General features: G+C 44.4%; 1 protein-coding gene across 1 annotated transcript; it reads left to right on the top strand.

Annotated features, from left to right (window-relative positions):
* The first annotated feature begins 427 nt into the window (after positions 1 to 427).
* Positions 428 to 14,375, top strand: LOC133132794 (RAC-beta serine/threonine-protein kinase). Its single transcript, XM_061248528.1, has 14 exons — positions 428 to 804; positions 3,983 to 4,168; positions 4,568 to 4,696; positions 5,473 to 5,584; positions 6,048 to 6,198; positions 7,210 to 7,341; positions 7,817 to 7,882; positions 8,468 to 8,536; positions 8,687 to 8,809; positions 9,076 to 9,204; positions 9,745 to 9,959; positions 10,892 to 10,979; positions 11,800 to 11,902; positions 13,143 to 14,375. The coding sequence occupies exons 2-14, from the start codon at positions 4,123 to 4,125 to the stop codon at positions 13,220 to 13,222; spliced, it is 1,443 nt and encodes a 480-aa protein (XP_061104512.1). The 5' UTR covers positions 428 to 804; positions 3,983 to 4,122; the 3' UTR covers positions 13,223 to 14,375.
* The last annotated feature ends 1,739 nt before the right edge of the window (positions 14,376 to 16,114 follow it).

Raw genomic sequence — 16,114 nt, forward strand, 5'->3', positions numbered from 1 at the left:
AGAAACAATATAGGTGATAGGAACTAAAATGACTTTTCAAAGCTTGCCGAATGTGAGAATTCCTCTGTGCCGCCAAAGAGAGGAAGAAGTGAGAGTGAGAGTTTAAACTTGGTGGACTTTCCGTAATTGTGTTCCGTTTCTAGGGAGAGGATTTTTTTTCCTAACCTTGTCACACCTTATCTATTTTTCGCACTGACTAAACAATGCATGTTTCCATTGATTTATTATAATGCCAAAGTCGTCAATAAAATATTCTGATGTAACAATTTGTAGCGGACATCGGCCTCCATTGCTGAGATCCATTGACTACAAACTGGCGTGTCCATTTCTCGTATCGTCTAACATCTTTGGCCACAATCAAATCCAAAGTGTCTACAATGATTACGTCATTTCCGTTTTGGGCTCCTGCGGAGTTCCTTTTTGAATGTTAGGCATTGAACTGGGCCTGCTCATACGAACTGCAATGGTGACACGGGAGAGAGGAGAGGAATAGTTCAAGAGAAGGGAAAACAATAATAATATTCATACTGGGAAAACTATACCATTGTCACATTTTATCTCAGAATCAGCAGAACTACAGTTAAAAAGGAGACGGGATTAATTAACCAAGCAAGATAACTACTATATGCAAACGCAAGACAGTGGACAGAAAAACAGGCACAGCGGGCACTTGCTTGCTGTCTTTTTGGGACTGTTCGATCACTGCAGTTCTGCAACGTATACCTGCTTGAAGAACAAAATAACGACCAACGCCTACGTATTGAGTGTGCTGCAGAGCTCAGAGGACTCCGTAGGATCCCAAAGGTAAGGGGCGCCTGAACTGTGGCCGCAGAAAATCGTTAGACTGGTGAAATTGGCAAGCTAGCTGGCTAACGTTAGCTACGTTGCGCGAGGAAAGTGACTGCGGATCCTTGGTGGTGTTATTTATTGTGTGGGGTAAATGTGTGCGTATTAACCTTTGAATTACCATGGATGTACCTTCAGTATTTCATACATTATCATTTTGAAATGTGTGATTTCCTGATGGCTAACAAGCTAACGTTAGTTGGTATATTATTTATGGTGTTAAAAGGGGGAGGAGGTAAGTTAGCGCAAGCTAACGTTATTTTTATGTGAACATTAGGATGCTAACCGTAGCTTCTTGGTGCTACAGGTTAAATTGCGTAACGTTATATTAAAGACTAATAACTCATTTGCGCTAGTTGTTTTTATGGTCGTTTTTATATTTGAGCATGCAAACGGCAATATCTAACCTTCCCCTCCCCCACTATCCCGGTTTCTCTCTCAAATAACAACAGTAACCTTTGGCATAGGTGCGATTATCGACCTGGGTCACTGTTCTCTGCGAGTGCGCAGTCCGTTCATTAGTTAACGTTAGTCTAGCTAGCTTGCTAAGTAATCTACATGTCTAACTCTAATGTAATTGGGGGACGGGGGAATGCTCCACACTTGAACGTTAATTTAGCGAGCGTTGCATAGCTAACGTTAACGAGTCAATTCACTATTGTAAGCTAACGTCATACATTAGACCTAAGCTATTTATATTCAGTGTTGTAAGTTATTCTTTGGTGCTAGCCATGCAACTTTTCATAATGACTTGTTATTGGCTAACTAACGTCAAAACAACAGTATTGCTAGCTAGCTAACTAGTCAAGTTGCAAAACAAACATCCATCCAGTTCGCTAGGTTGCTAACGTCAGTGAACTTGGTGCACTGAAGCAAGCACGTGTTTGCTTAGAGTGAAAAGCAAGGTTATGTAACAACAGGTAGCTAATAGTACATGTACTAATTAAGATTAAACAACAAATTGCCGTAATAACAAATTGACTTATTTTAAGTACAATTAGTAATCGCTTCATTAATTCATTACGTTAACGGTGACCAAACCAAGTACATATCAGTAATATACCTGGTTAATATGATATGACAGTCAAAGAAGTGGCGCTTTTTGTTTGTAGAATCCGTCTGAACACTTGGCTAATTACAAACACTGGAAACGGCTTGATAGTGTAACGCCTAACACCAATTTCAGTAATTATACTTGAGGTCGGTGGATTAATTTAAATCAGGTTGCGCGTTATGTTTTGCCGAAATTGGGGCGTAGTCCTGTTTGTTTACTCACTAACGTTACGCATTAGACTGCTCATAATTAATATTGTGCTATTGCACAAAAGTCAATGAAATTCCAACCGATTCCCCAAGCATAAATCACTGTTATAAAACAATAACAAGTGAGTGAGATGATAATGATATTGGCTGTCTTTTTGGTAGGATGCAGATATTTAATAAGTTACCTACGTCCTAAATCTTCTGCTGCAAGTGGGCAGGTCTTGCGTGCTGTCATCAGGGTGAAGCAGGTTCCCGTCTTTAGGTATGAGGTCTAGGAATGGTAATGGTAGCTATATGTGGATGTTTGTCTGTTTTCTCTCCCTTCGTCATCTTGCTGTCGGAGTCGTCTCCTCATCACAGTGTGAACGAAAAATAACCGTTTGACTGTCTAGCCAGCTTTGAGAGCAGCGCCACCCTGTATCCCGTCTTGTTGTTTATAGACGTAGGTAGTCCATGCTTTATCTTGGAGCTCCAGTCCAATCAATCAACATACTGGTTACTGAAAAAACAAACTGATGTTCTGGCTGGCAAGTACCAGCTTACCTGACGTCTACTAATTACAGTACATTAATGGATCAGAATCATTTTATTCTTTGTACGTTGCTTTGGATAAAATCGTCTGGTAAATAAATTATTGCTATGCAGGAGAACAATAAAGTATACACCTGATTCATTTGAGCAATAGTGTAGACCAGATTAACGGTCTCCAGGCCAGTTTGTAAACATGCAACACTCAAGTTAATGGTTTTTGATTAGGAATAGCAAAGCTGTCTGCATCTAAATGCATAGACAATCCATGTTAAAATAGCTCTTTTCGATGTGCACATTGTCATCGTTCACATAAATGGACTAGAAGACCTGTTTGTGGCCTTGCTATGTGCCATTACTGTATTTGTAAGTACATTCTAATTTTTTGCGTTTGTCAGATTTTCATATCCTGAGTGACTTGCACATTAGTCCCTTTATACAGCTGTATATTTACTGACGCTGTTCGGATTAAGTAACTCCCTCAAGGGTACGAGGGCAGTGCCCCGTCTGGAAATCAAATTTCTCATGGCGCTTTTGTGTGTCAGAGAGAAATAGGTTCAGTGTGCTTTGTTTTGGCAGCTGTGAGTAAGAGGCAGTTAGCCTGTTGTAATCCAGTGTGGTGCCCGGGACATCAGGGTAGCCTGCACTGGCGGCAGCTGGTTGCGCATTCTGACCTGGAGAAGGCAAGGTGCATTCAGGGAAGGAAGGCGTCCAGTTTGGATCCCTGCAGCCTTTTCACATGGAAATGGGGAATGGCCTAAGAATGTGGAATAGGGAAGACTGCAGAAACTGGCTGACTGGATTGGTATCTGCACCTCACCTAGAAATGCTGAGGACTTCAGTTGTTCAAAACACTGTCATAAAAAATAAAATAAAAATTCTAATAATGAATGAATTTTCTCAAATATTTTCATGTGGTCCAACCATTTAAAATGTATATGATTATGAGTAGCATCCAAGTAAACAGCTAATTGAAATGTAATGATTCTCACCCCATTTCTACTCCGCCCTCTGTTAGCATGTTCATGTCAACCCTTGCAGGCGTCAGTGAGGTGCATTGTTCTTACGCTGGACTTGAACCTGCTGCAGTCCTGTTGGCATCAAGTAACTGTTGACCGTGCCCCTGCCTGTTTATGTCCTTTCAACGTGTCTGTTTGCAGGTGCTGAATAGGATAGTGAAAATGGTGTTGTCATCATGTCTGATGAATTAGGATGCACTCTGAACGCATATGAAAAGGACTCTTGCCACTGTCATCGGCTTTATGTGTTGTGTGCGTGCGCATGTGCATCTTAACTCTTATACAGTTATCTATAACAGCTGTTGTTTTTCTCTTTCTGTTGTCAGGTACTGTCGACGGTGACTGCCACCTGACCCTCCCCTCTCCCCACCCCCCCCCTTCCTAAACAGCAGCTCCGCCTCCCTCCTCCCATCGCCCCTCTCCTTCCCCTTCCCCACCCCCGACCCCCACGGCTCCCCGCCCCAGCATGAACGAGGTCAGCATCGTCAGAGAGGGATGGCTCCACAAGAGGGGTGAGGATGAGAGCGTCTGTTTCTGCCACCTGGCTTTTAGGGCTGAGCTCGGTTTGGTCTGGGATGATTGTTGTGTGAGCTGGGATGGCATTGATGTGCTACTGATGCCCACGAGATTTCTTGATTTTGAACATTTTCTGTTTTTAGTCTATTCATTTTTAAAAAAAATGGCACTTCACATCAAGGTATCCCTTGTAAAAGCAAAGGCCAGGCACGATTCAGTCCTTTATATTAAAGCAACAAAAATGCATGTTTTCCAATTGCTTTGCAAAGAAGCCAGAAACGTGTCTAGTTTCTGACCTAACAACCATCAGAATTGCGGCGTGTATCTTTGTTTGTCTTTTCCATGTGTGTGCACATGCATATGCTTCATAATTAACCCCAGCGTTGCTGTTCTAGGTGAATACATTAAGACCTGGAGGCCTCGTTACTTCATCCTGAAGAGTGATGGCTCCTTCATCGGCTACAAAGAGAAGCCAGAGACCTCTGACCTCAGCTTGCCTCCTCTCAATAATTTCTCTGTGGCAGGTTAGTCCGTCTGGCAGTCAGGGGCTCAGATGATAGTTAAATGAAAAATCTACAGATTTTGTTAAATTACATTTTTACATAAATTTATAGTCTTTGTATTCTCATTAGATGTAGCTTGATTTAATTTTGTAAATTATTCCTTAAAGGTCTTCCACACGTGGCAATAATTGTAATAGAGTTATCATCTGGTGTTTCACAACGTCACATCATTCACTGTGGGAGTTTCAAGCAAGGGAACAAGGACATGGCTGCCTATACTCCCTTTCAAGATGAAAATGTAAAAATGGGAACATCGTGTTGACGCTCAAAATTACTCAACTGCTGGTCCACCTCTTTGCTGGCGTTTCTGGGAATGTTTATGGTCTGCAATTTAATGAAACTCCTGTGACTACTGAAATTTTTCTATAGCAATTCACCTTCCCTCTTATGTCCAAAGTTCTCAAACTGACATTCTGATCGCTGCTTGTTTGATTGTTCCTTCCTAGTGTGCCACCAAAATATTGTGATATTGAAGTCCATTTAATTGACTAATTTAAGACAATTTAGCTGCTGACTTGAAGGAAATCACAAAAGTGATTGTTCAAGACTGTTCATGAAATTGTAAAAAAGAAGATGAGGGTGTCAATGCAGATGTGCATGTACATATATTGTTGATATTAAACAGGAGTTCTTCTCAACCACGTGTTCCAGAGTAAATTGTCTAAGTCTTTGGAGCACTATCTTGTCGAGACGGGTATTGCTCATATCCTGCTCTGGGTGTTTGTTTTTTGCCTCAGAGTGCCAGCTAATGAAGACAGAGCGACCTCGGCCCAACACCTTCGTCATCCGCTGCCTGCAGTGGACCACCGTCATCGAGCGCACCTTCCATGTGGAGAGCAATGAGGAGAGGTGAGCTGGGATGAGCCAGGGATGGACAGCTTTTTAAATGTGCAGGACATGCATACATGTTAATGTGTTGTAAATAATACCAGTTGCTCACAGTTTTGTGGGGTTACCACCAACAAATCTAACCTAAACGTGCACCATTTTGATTGTAGTTTACCGCTCCACCTATTGAGCTAATTCCAAGTTTATATTGAATTAGTCTTTAGTTAATTTTTTTTTAACATTTATTTATTTATTTTAATTTTACTTTTGCGGCTGGTTCCACAGACATAAGTTAAGCATAGTCCCGGACTGAATTGAGTTCTGTATGGAGAAAAATGTAATTTGACCTTGGACCCGGCTTAATCTTTGTCTGTGAAATGGGTCTCAGGAGTCTGAAAACCAGGACTTGGTGATTAAAGAAAAACGTGTCCCTGCATTGGGGTGTCCCAGAGGGTCTGAGTGTCTGTCTCTGATGACCTCACAGAGAGGAGTGGATGCGGGCCATCCAGGCAGTGGCGAACGGACTGAAGACGCGGGAGGAGGAGGAGCCTATGGATATCAAGTTCGGCTCGCCCAGCGACTGCAGCGGCATGGAAGAGATGGAGGTGGCCATGTCCAAGTCCCGCTCAAAAGTGGTCAGTGCCCTTTGACCTCCCTTTCTCGCCTGGCTTTCACTGAGCTGATGTGATTACTTAAATTATGCTGGTTGCCTCCCGCAATGTTAGTTGTACTGCTTTTGCCTGGTTCATCCTGGAGAGGTATGAAGGTATAATCCTGGCATCTGCAAAATACAACTGATAACTGACATATTAAGAAAATACACACCGAGAACGGCCATATTACCTACCTTATAACGCCCCATGCTGGTCCTGGTGTGGAGAATGAGTGATAAATGGCCAACAACCTGATGGAAGACAATTGATTTAGGAAAGGGTGACATCTGATGATTTTCTGAAATCAGGTCTCATATTTGCTGTCCTGGCAGCAAATTGTATGCAAATTTAACAGAATCCCACAATGCAGCTCCAACATCTCCTCCGTGCAAGGTTTCATTTACATGCAAGAATTGATGAGAGGGCAAATTCAGTAAAGTTTTTGTTAAAGGAATCGTGCCAGAAAGCAATGGTCTTGCATAAGACATCATAACATTTAGCATGCTTTATCAGGGAATGCTGCAGCTTTTGTTCACAGGAGAGCCGTGGTGAAATATTTCCGTTAATCTGACCAGGTTCTGACCCAGCACGTTTTGCACAGAAAGTCCTGTTCACACATGACGGCGACATGGAAAATAGCCAGAACATTTACGGGTTACGATGCACGTGTGAAAGGGGCTTTTTATTGCTTTGGGCTGCTATTGACACATTCCTGTTCTTTGGCTCAGGCACTGAGTAGGCTGGTGCCTCCATGGGAGCAGGTCACTTGCCCACACTCACTGCGCTTGTGTTTGTGCCACTGAACATTAGCTCCGCAAAGATGGAGAGGCTTCAGCACGCCCATCATTTATCACTCGCAGTGATGTCCTCTTGATTTTAAATGTTTAGGCTATTTCAAATGCAAATTTGCTGTAGCAGACGAGAAGATACATTTTGCTTGCTGACTCTTGTTCTGTTTTTGATTGAAACATTTGCATTACTCTTTCCCCCTAGACGATGAGTGACTTTGACTACCTGAAGCTCCTGGGGAAGGGCACCTTTGGGAAGGTGATCTTGGTGAAGGAGAAGGCTACGGGGATGTACTATGCCATGAAGATTCTGCGCAAGGAGGTCATCATTGCAAAGGTGTGAGACTGCACTACGTCTCGTGATAAGCATTAATGACAGCACAAAAACCTGGGCGTTAAGATGGAGTTTGTTTTTATGGTCCAGGTTTTATTATGACTGTGCATATAAGCACATGTAGAGTGGCTGCACTTGTCATAAGCACATGTAGAGTGGCTGCACTTGTCATAAGCACATGTAGAGTGGCTGCACTTGCCGATCTTGAGGCACAGAGCACCATCAGAGGTCTCCAGTGAGGTAGGCCTCTCAAACTTCAGTCCTGGAGTCCTGTGACTTCTAGTTTTTAGGCCTTTGAGCAAATCCATTATTTACATTTTGGTGAAGTGGCAGTAGATGCTGCCCTCCTGGATCTGAGTCAGTGGTCCTGTTTGAGGTGCAGTTGTGCTCAGATGAAGCCGGTTGGCTCTTGATCGTATGTGCTTTGATTTGACCTCTGACCTCTGACCCTATCGTGATCGTGCTTGGTTCTCCACAGGATGAGGTGGCCCACACGGTGACTGAAAGCAGAGTCCTGCAGAACACCCGACACCCCTTCCTCACAGTGAGCCCCCCTTCCTCCCCCTCTGTCTACCTCTCACTTACATTTAGATAATAGTGATTTGTTATACATTACAATGCTGCTTTCCCTCAACACATCTAATGCATACAACAGTAGAGGCAATATAAATTACCTGCGCTGCACACACCACAAGCTGCACACACCTTCAAACAACAAACTGTGGAAGATGAAGTTGAGTTTAAAGACTGTTCTTATTGTAATTGTGTTAAGTCCCTGCTATAAAAATTCAAATGTTCATATGTCAAGGCCCTATGGCGTGCAAAAACAACAGGCCAACTGACAGAATATTCCAACCCGCTTGGGGTGTGTTTTTGCACCAGAGGAGCTGATGGCGTTTGATAAGAAAATGTTTGTAATGACTGCTGCACTCATCTGTGTGTGAACTTGCCCTGTTAATGGCATAGTTCCCCAACAGCCCTTGAAATAAGAAAGTACTGTATTTCTCAGTCCTCTCTATAACCTTGTGCTTGCTTTTCCATGACATAACACAAACCTTTATATATTCGTTTTTCTATTTGTGATGTTGATGACGGTGATGTGATTTTATTTTGTCTCTTATGTACACAGACACTAAAGTATGCTTTTCAAACCCATGATCGGCTGTGCTTCGTGATGGAATATGCCAATGGAGGAGAGGTAAGCAATGCAGATCTCAGATTCCCATGGACGGACTCACACACACACACACACACACACACACACACACACACACACAGTTTCCCGATTGAAACCCATCATCTCTTTCTCTCCCAATCGTTCCTCTCCTCTCTCGCTCTCTTCCCCCAGCTGTTCTTCCACCTCTCTCGGGAGCGTGTGTTCACAGAGGACCGCGCGCGGTTCTATGGAGCGGAGATCGTGTCGGCCCTGGAGTACCTGCACTCACGGGACGTGGTCTACAGGGACCTGAAGGTGCGAAAGGTCTTCTGTTGCTGTGCACAAACATGCACAAGTATACAAAAGAACACACCAGCCAGCATAAGAATACATAAGCCTACACAAGAATACACAGCAATAAGAATAACCATTCCATTCATCAAGGTCTGGTGTATATATTCAGGTTTTTGTTTCCACCAATTATCCTGTTCCATTTCGACGAACGCCACTTATTTTGTGTTTTAGCCCCCAGTACAATGTTTCCAATGGCGACAGCTGTCATTAATGAATCTCTCTTTCAGCTGGAGAACCTCATGCTGGATAAAGACGGCCATATTAAGATCACAGATTTCGGCCTGTGTAAGGAGGGCATCACTGACGGTGCCACCATGAAGACTTTCTGTGGCACGCCGGAGTACCTGGCGCCCGAGGTACAGTCACAGCGCAAACATACTGGGAATGGAGGGGTGAAAAGGTTGCCAGCTGTGCAGTCTGGTAAATTCAGTTCACATATTCTGAAGTGTTGCCATACTTTGCTGGATATTTGGCAGATGACCTCACTTAAATTTTGGATTTCCCTTTAGAATTTTGTATGAAGCCCTGTAAACTTAGTGCCGCACAAGCTGTTGACTTCCTGTCTAATCCCCAAGACAGTTGAAACGTGTTATTTGGTCCCACCGCATTGCTTATGCTATGCTTATCACAATGTCAGTGGCAGTGCTTCACAAAGACATACTGTTTAAAGGAGCCTTCAGCAATACATGCATTCTAAGAATAGTGCTCTTAACAGTTTGGAAGGTTTTGGAATGGCATATTCATTTTTATATGCTGTCAGCTGTACTGCAGTATTCCCGGATGTTGGCTGAACCCTACTGAAGCCCTCCAGGACCGGAGTTTGATGGCCCTGGTCCACATTATAACACCAAGCCCTGGTAAATCTCCTCACACATGCTGCGCTCTGCCTGTCACAGGTGCTGGAGGATAATGACTACGGACGGGCGGTGGACTGGTGGGGGCTGGGCGTGGTCATGTACGAGATGATGTGCGGTCGGCTACCCTTCTACAACCAGGACCACGAGCGCCTGTTCGAGCTCATCCTGATGGAGGAGATCCGCTTCCCCCGGAACCTGTCCCCCGAGGCCAAGGCCCTGCTGGCAGGCCTGCTCAAGAAGGACCCCAAACAGAGGTGAGAGAGAACACACCCCATTTCACATGCGTGCGCGCACACACACACCCACTCACACACTCACTCACACACTCATATACACACACACACTCATACACACACACACTCATACACACACACTCATACACACACTCATACACACACTCATACACACACTCTCACACACACTCTCACGCACACTCACACGCACACTCACACGCACACTCACACGCACACTCACACTCACACACACACACACACACACACACACACACACACACACACTCGCATGCGCACACACTCACACACACTCGCATGCGCACACACTCACACACACTCGCATGCGCACACACTCACACACACACTCATACACACGCACACACTCACACACACACTCATACACACGCACACACTCACACACTCACTCATACACACGCACACACTCACACACTCACTCATACACACGCACACACTCACTCACTCACTCACTCACATGCACACACACACTCACTCACATGCACACACACACACACACACACACACACACTCACTCACTCACACACTCATATGCACACACACACTCACTCACATGCACACTCACTCACTCACTCACTCACTCACTCACTCACGCACGCACGCACGCACGCACGCACGCACGCACTCACTCACATGCACACACTCTCACTCACTCACTCACTCACTCACATGCACCCACACACACACACACACACACACACACACACACACACACACACTCTCACTCACACACATGCACACACACATGATTTCATTCAAAATAAATTGCCATGCGGAAGCATTATCCCAAAACGAAATAAAGAAAGAGGAAAAATAAAGGGAAAGAAAGAGTATGTAGAGGGGCTCCGGGGAGCCCAGTGAAGAGAGCGGCCAGCTTGCTGAAGGTGACCCTTTGTGTTCGGCTCAATCTGTTGCAGGCTTGGAGGGGGCCCTGACGATGCCAAAGACGTGATGACCCACAAATTCTTCACCGCTATCAACTGGCAGGACGTTCTGCAGAAAAAGGTGAGCGATACAGAGAGGAGCGGGGTGTTCCTCTGGTGTTGTTTTGCAGAATAGATTTCGGTCTAGATCATCCTACACCAGGGGTGCACAACTTCGGTCCTGGAGGCAGGATCATTTTTGTTCCGACCAATTACAAGTAATTTTTCTGATCGCTCTAGAAATTATGTTCGTTCACTCCTGTACTTGAACACAGTACAATCTTGAGGATACACTTGCAGTCTGCAGCTGAAGCTGGTGCATATAGAAATGTCTGATAATTAAATAATTAAGAGTAGAAGTTGGCCTTTGCTGCGCACCCATGTCCTACACAGACTATATTTTTACATTACTGTCAATTTATAAAGCTGGATGTTTACTGAATCTCTTAGCATGTTGCTCATGGGTACAAGGGCAGTGACCCAACCTGGATTTGAACCAGAAGCCTCAGAGTTAAATGCCTACAGCGCACTAGCATTTCCCTAGGTAAATGGACTAAACTGCAATCTAAAACAAAAAAGGTTCAATAATTTGTATATTTTCCCATATTTTCTGAAGCGGTGGCAAAATATACAAATGTATCACATTAATCATAATATAATTTTATTTAAATATACTTCCAGTATATTCAGCAGGTGTGTGAAGTTGAAAGACCACTGCTGTTCCTCCTTACTCTTCATTTTACAGGTATAGTCAGGTGTGACGAGCTTATTTGAAGGGGAAAGTATATTTGAATTGGTGCATCCAAATTCCTATTCAATCAGAAGAAGTCTTGAGGAGAGAGTGGCTATGGGAAATGGAGTTTTCAGGGCATGGTGTCTGTCTCTTTTTCCCCCTCCGTCAGCTGATCCCGCCCTTCAAGCCTCAGGTCACCTCAGAGACGGACACACGCTACTTTGATGACGAGTTCACAGCACAGACCATCACCGTCACGCCTCCAGACAAATGTGAGTGCACATACAAGCACACACACACACACCTACATGCTTGTAGCCAAGAGCCAGGCCCTCAGCGGCCATTTTGAAATGGGGTGTGGGTGTGTCGAGTCCAGGAACAAGAGTTAAGAGGATATTTTCTTGTTTCAGAGCTTTCTTTAAGCCTTTCTGTATTTAAAAATATATATATATTATTATTACACTCAGTTTCACAATCCACATGCTATATGATTATTAATGTCTCCTTTTGACTTGCTGAGGTGTCCATTGCTCACACAGGCTTTTAAATTATTGTGGACAGTCGCTCGTCGATAATCGCACAATCCAGTGCCAGTGGTGGGAGCTCTGAAACATGGAAGCCAGATTTTTTATGGCTCGTTTTTACTGAGGTGTGAGTGTATGCACACGCGTTCCTTGTGGCTCTGTGCTGTATTGCGTATTTTCACGACGTTTGTGTTTTCACGACGTGTATGTGCACGTGTGTGAGCGTTGGTGACGAGCCGCTGCTGCGTTGTGTGTTTTGACCGCGTGTGTGCGCGCGTTGGTGACGAGCCGCTGCTGCGTTGTGTGTTTTGACCGCGTGTGTGTGCGCGTCGGTGACGAGTCGCTGCTGCGTTGTGTGTTTTGACCGTGTGTGTGTGCGCGTTGGTGACGAGTCGCTGCTGCGTTGTGTGTTTTGACCGCGTGTGTGCGTGCGTTGGTGACGAGCCGCTGCTGCGTTGTGTGTTTTGACCGCTTGTGTGCGCGCGTTGGTGACGAGTCGCTGCTGCGTTGTGTGTTTTGACCGCGTGTGTGCGCGTTGGTGACGAGCCGCTGCTGCATTGTGTGTTTTGACCGCGTGTGTGCGCGCGTTGTTGACTAGCCGCTGCTGCATTGTGTGTTTTGACCGCGTGTGTGCGCGCGTTGTTGACGAGCCGCTGCTGCATTGTGTGTTTTGACCGCGTGTGTGCGCGCGTTGTTGACGAGCCGCTGCTGCATTGTGTGTTTTGACCGCGTGTGAGCGTTGGTGACGAGCCGCTGCTGCGTTGTGTGTTTTGACCGTGTGTGTGTGCGCGTTGGTGACGAGTCGCTGCTGCGTTGTGTGTTTTGACCGTGTGTGTGCGCGCGTTGGTGACGAGTCGCTGCTGCGTTGTGTGTTTTGACCGCGTGTGTGCGCGCGTTGGTGACGAGTCGCTGCTGCGTTGTGTGTTTTGACCGCGTGTGTGTGCGTTGGTGACGAGCCGCACGGCTCTCTGTTGTGTTGTGTCAACAGATGACAGTCTGGACTCCGAGGACCCAGATCAGAGGACGCACTTCCCCCAGTTCTCCTACTCCGCCAGCATACGGGAGTGACGCGGTCTCGCACGCGCACTCTTACACACTCACACACGCTCACACCGAGACACACCAGCAGGACCGACGCCAGCGGGACCCGCAGGCCGCCAGACAGCCAACCTCTCCGGGAGCGAAGTGCCTTCACCGGCAGCTGTCCCACACTACACCTACAGTGCACACAGGAGCCCACACACACGTCCTCCCAGAGACCGCAGGAGAAAAAAGCCCTACTGTTTTTCAAAAAAAGAAAAGAAAAGAAAGTATTTTAAATTTTTTTTGTTTTTCCCTCTGATTGTTACGGTTTTAAAAGCCATATTTCTGCAATTTTTATAAGTGCTCTTTCTGGAACTAGCTGTTACCAATAGTATTGAACTGTTCTGAATGACGGACTGGAGAAGGGGGAGGAGCAAGAAGAACGCGAAGGGGACATGGTGGCCATTTCTCTTCCCACTACATGCGTGTGCTTGTCCATGTATCTGTGTGTATGTGAGAGAGTGCTTGTGTGTGTTTCATATACAGTACTCTGTGTGTAAGAACAAGAGTGTGTACGTGTGTCCGTTTCTGATTTTGTCCGTATGTTAGTCTTGAGGGGGACACAGCACATACATGCGTATGTGTGTGAAGTAAAGGTTTCTTTTATTGGAGGGAAAAAGGTCCTTTACATCTGCTGGGAGCTTTGCAAGTGAAATGATCTTGTTGAATCATTTAATTCTGTGCCTGCTCTCAAACGGCAAAGCAGTCAGTTGAAATACTTTACTTGGTGTCCAACTTCAGTGAAATAATGCAATGAGATCACATGTTACTTTTTGAAAAATCATCAACTTCATGGGTAAATAGTGGAGGAATGTTTTATGAAATGTTTTCACTACACATTTGGCACATGAAGGTGTGAAAGATGTTTGATCTTTTTTGACACACCTCTGGGCATGGTCACATGATGCAAGATGTGTAGTTTTTATTTAATTTTAATTGTATTTTTTTTTGCCCTTTGAAAACAGGCAGAAATCTTGTAGAACATTCTAACATTTTTTTAATAATTGTATTTTCTGTTGATTGTCTTGTTTCCTCTCCCTGTTCCACATACCCCCCTGAAACTTTTGGAAGAAAAATTTAGACTCATTTAAAAATATATAGAATATATTAAAACCATATTTTTTGTTTTGTGTTATCATGCCATCCCCGTTTTATCATTCATATCACACTTGGTTGCGTCAGTTTGTATGCCAGATTGTGTGTAAGGGTGTGAGTGTTTACAGACAGAAAGAGAGAATGTGTCCGTGCAGGAGGTTTTTGACATCCCGTGGGAACAGGCAGTAATGTCTGAACAAAGGGAAGGAGAACTACATATGTGTCTGCAGGCCGGCGCAAGCACAAGAGCTTGGGACCCTTTGAGTCATCTTCTCAGGAATGTGCCGGAATACGTTTCCTCTGTCCCCTTAGCCCAACGGGTGCAGCAAAAATGGGAACGGGGCACCTCTGACGCTCACGCATGAACAATCCAGCCACACGTTCCCGCCCAAGCTCTGTCCCTTAGACATCTCTGAATGTGGTCCAACTGAGAAATATGTTTCACGAAAGGGCACCAGGTGGTGCCAAACCTGTCCTTTTGAAAGGAGCTGATGCCTTGGTCTTTGGCTTTCCTCAGTTCTTCTGTCACCAAACTGAGAAACAATGGCAAGACCACCTGACAATAGACCATTAAGCAAATCATTATGTTAGTGTGAATACAAAATGGATGGAAGATAATTAGCTTTTTCTTATAGCTTTATCGTGTTGAATTTCTTCATTTTTAACGATGTGACATTCAGCCATTTGTTTTTTCCCTGTACTTTTTTGTTTTGGGTGGGGTGGGAGGGGTTGTCATTGAGGGAGAACTGCTTATGAAAGCTGCTTGCAAGCATTAAGCATGCAAGTTTCACAGTGTAGCTGGTATGTTTCCTGTAACATGGCAAATGTAGACATGTATTGCTATTATGGGAATGAATAACCAAGTAAAAATATGCATAGACTGATTTGTGTGTCACTCCTTTTAAAGTGATCATTGTTTTACATGTTTTTTTTATAATGATTCTTCGCAGTCACATTAACTTCATTGGAGTAGTCTATGGACAGATGAAGTGTGCGCTTCCTACTTTAACATTGGGTGTAGCCCCAAACTGAAAAATGTAAATAAAGATCATTTCAAATATAGTAACTTTAATGACAGTAGCAAGTTAGCATATCCACAGAAGTATACACAACTTTTTGTGTATGTTTTTTGTGTTGTGACTGATGGAATGTGAATAAGCTACAAAGTGATTTCAATTTCATGTGACCAATGAAGTGGGTGTTATTTATGGCTGCCTGACAGCTGACTGCTAAATATGATTTTGATGCAAAACAAGTTGAATTTGAATGGATGAATCATTGATGGGAAGTGAACTGTAAATTTACATGGGGGCAGTTGAACCTGTGAAAATAGCTCAGACAGCTCTGGAAAATACACTACACAGCATAGGGGGTGGTAAACAAGAACAAGAAACTGGTTAGCTTGAAGACCATTCATGAAGCTCATTTGGACCAGCTTTTGATAGTCAAATTTACATCACTGCAAGGTACTGAGCACAGCTTGTCCAAGTGTAGGGCTGCTAGCATTATTGTACTAGAAGGAACATCCAGTGAATCACTCGTGAATGTATTTCCATCAAAGTATTTAAATAACACACCTGGAATAATTCCTATATCATCCAATTAGATTACAAACGACTTCAACGAAGCAAAATGACTTGGGTAAATGGACTGAGTAAGACCTAACCTCCTGCCTTTTTACCGGACTTCTGTTTGAACCTCGCAGGCTGGAGCTGTGGAGGACTGATGATCCTGGTGTTCAGTTGCTCATGTTACTTTGTCATCCTTACCTGGGCTCTATTC

Source organism: Conger conger, chromosome 7, assembly GCF_963514075.1.
Source record: "Conger conger chromosome 7, fConCon1.1, whole genome shotgun sequence".
Lineage (NCBI taxonomy): Eukaryota > Metazoa > Chordata > Actinopteri > Anguilliformes > Congridae > Conger > Conger conger.

What these genes read in the sequence shown, in the direction of transcription:
- LOC133132794 (XM_061248528.1), top strand. Translation starts at nt 4,123, where the DNA reads ATGAACGAGGTCAGCATCGTCAGAGAGGGATGGCTCCACAAGAGGG. An exon ending in GTGGAGAGCAATGAGGAGAG is followed by an intron (nt 5,585 to 6,047) that starts GTGAGCTGGGAT and finishes ATGACCTCACAG; the next exon opens with AGAGGAGTGGATGCGGGCCA. An exon ending in CGTCACGCCTCCAGACAAAT is followed by an intron (nt 11,903 to 13,142) that starts GTGAGTGCACAT and finishes TTGTGTCAACAG; the next exon opens with ATGACAGTCTGGACTCCGAG.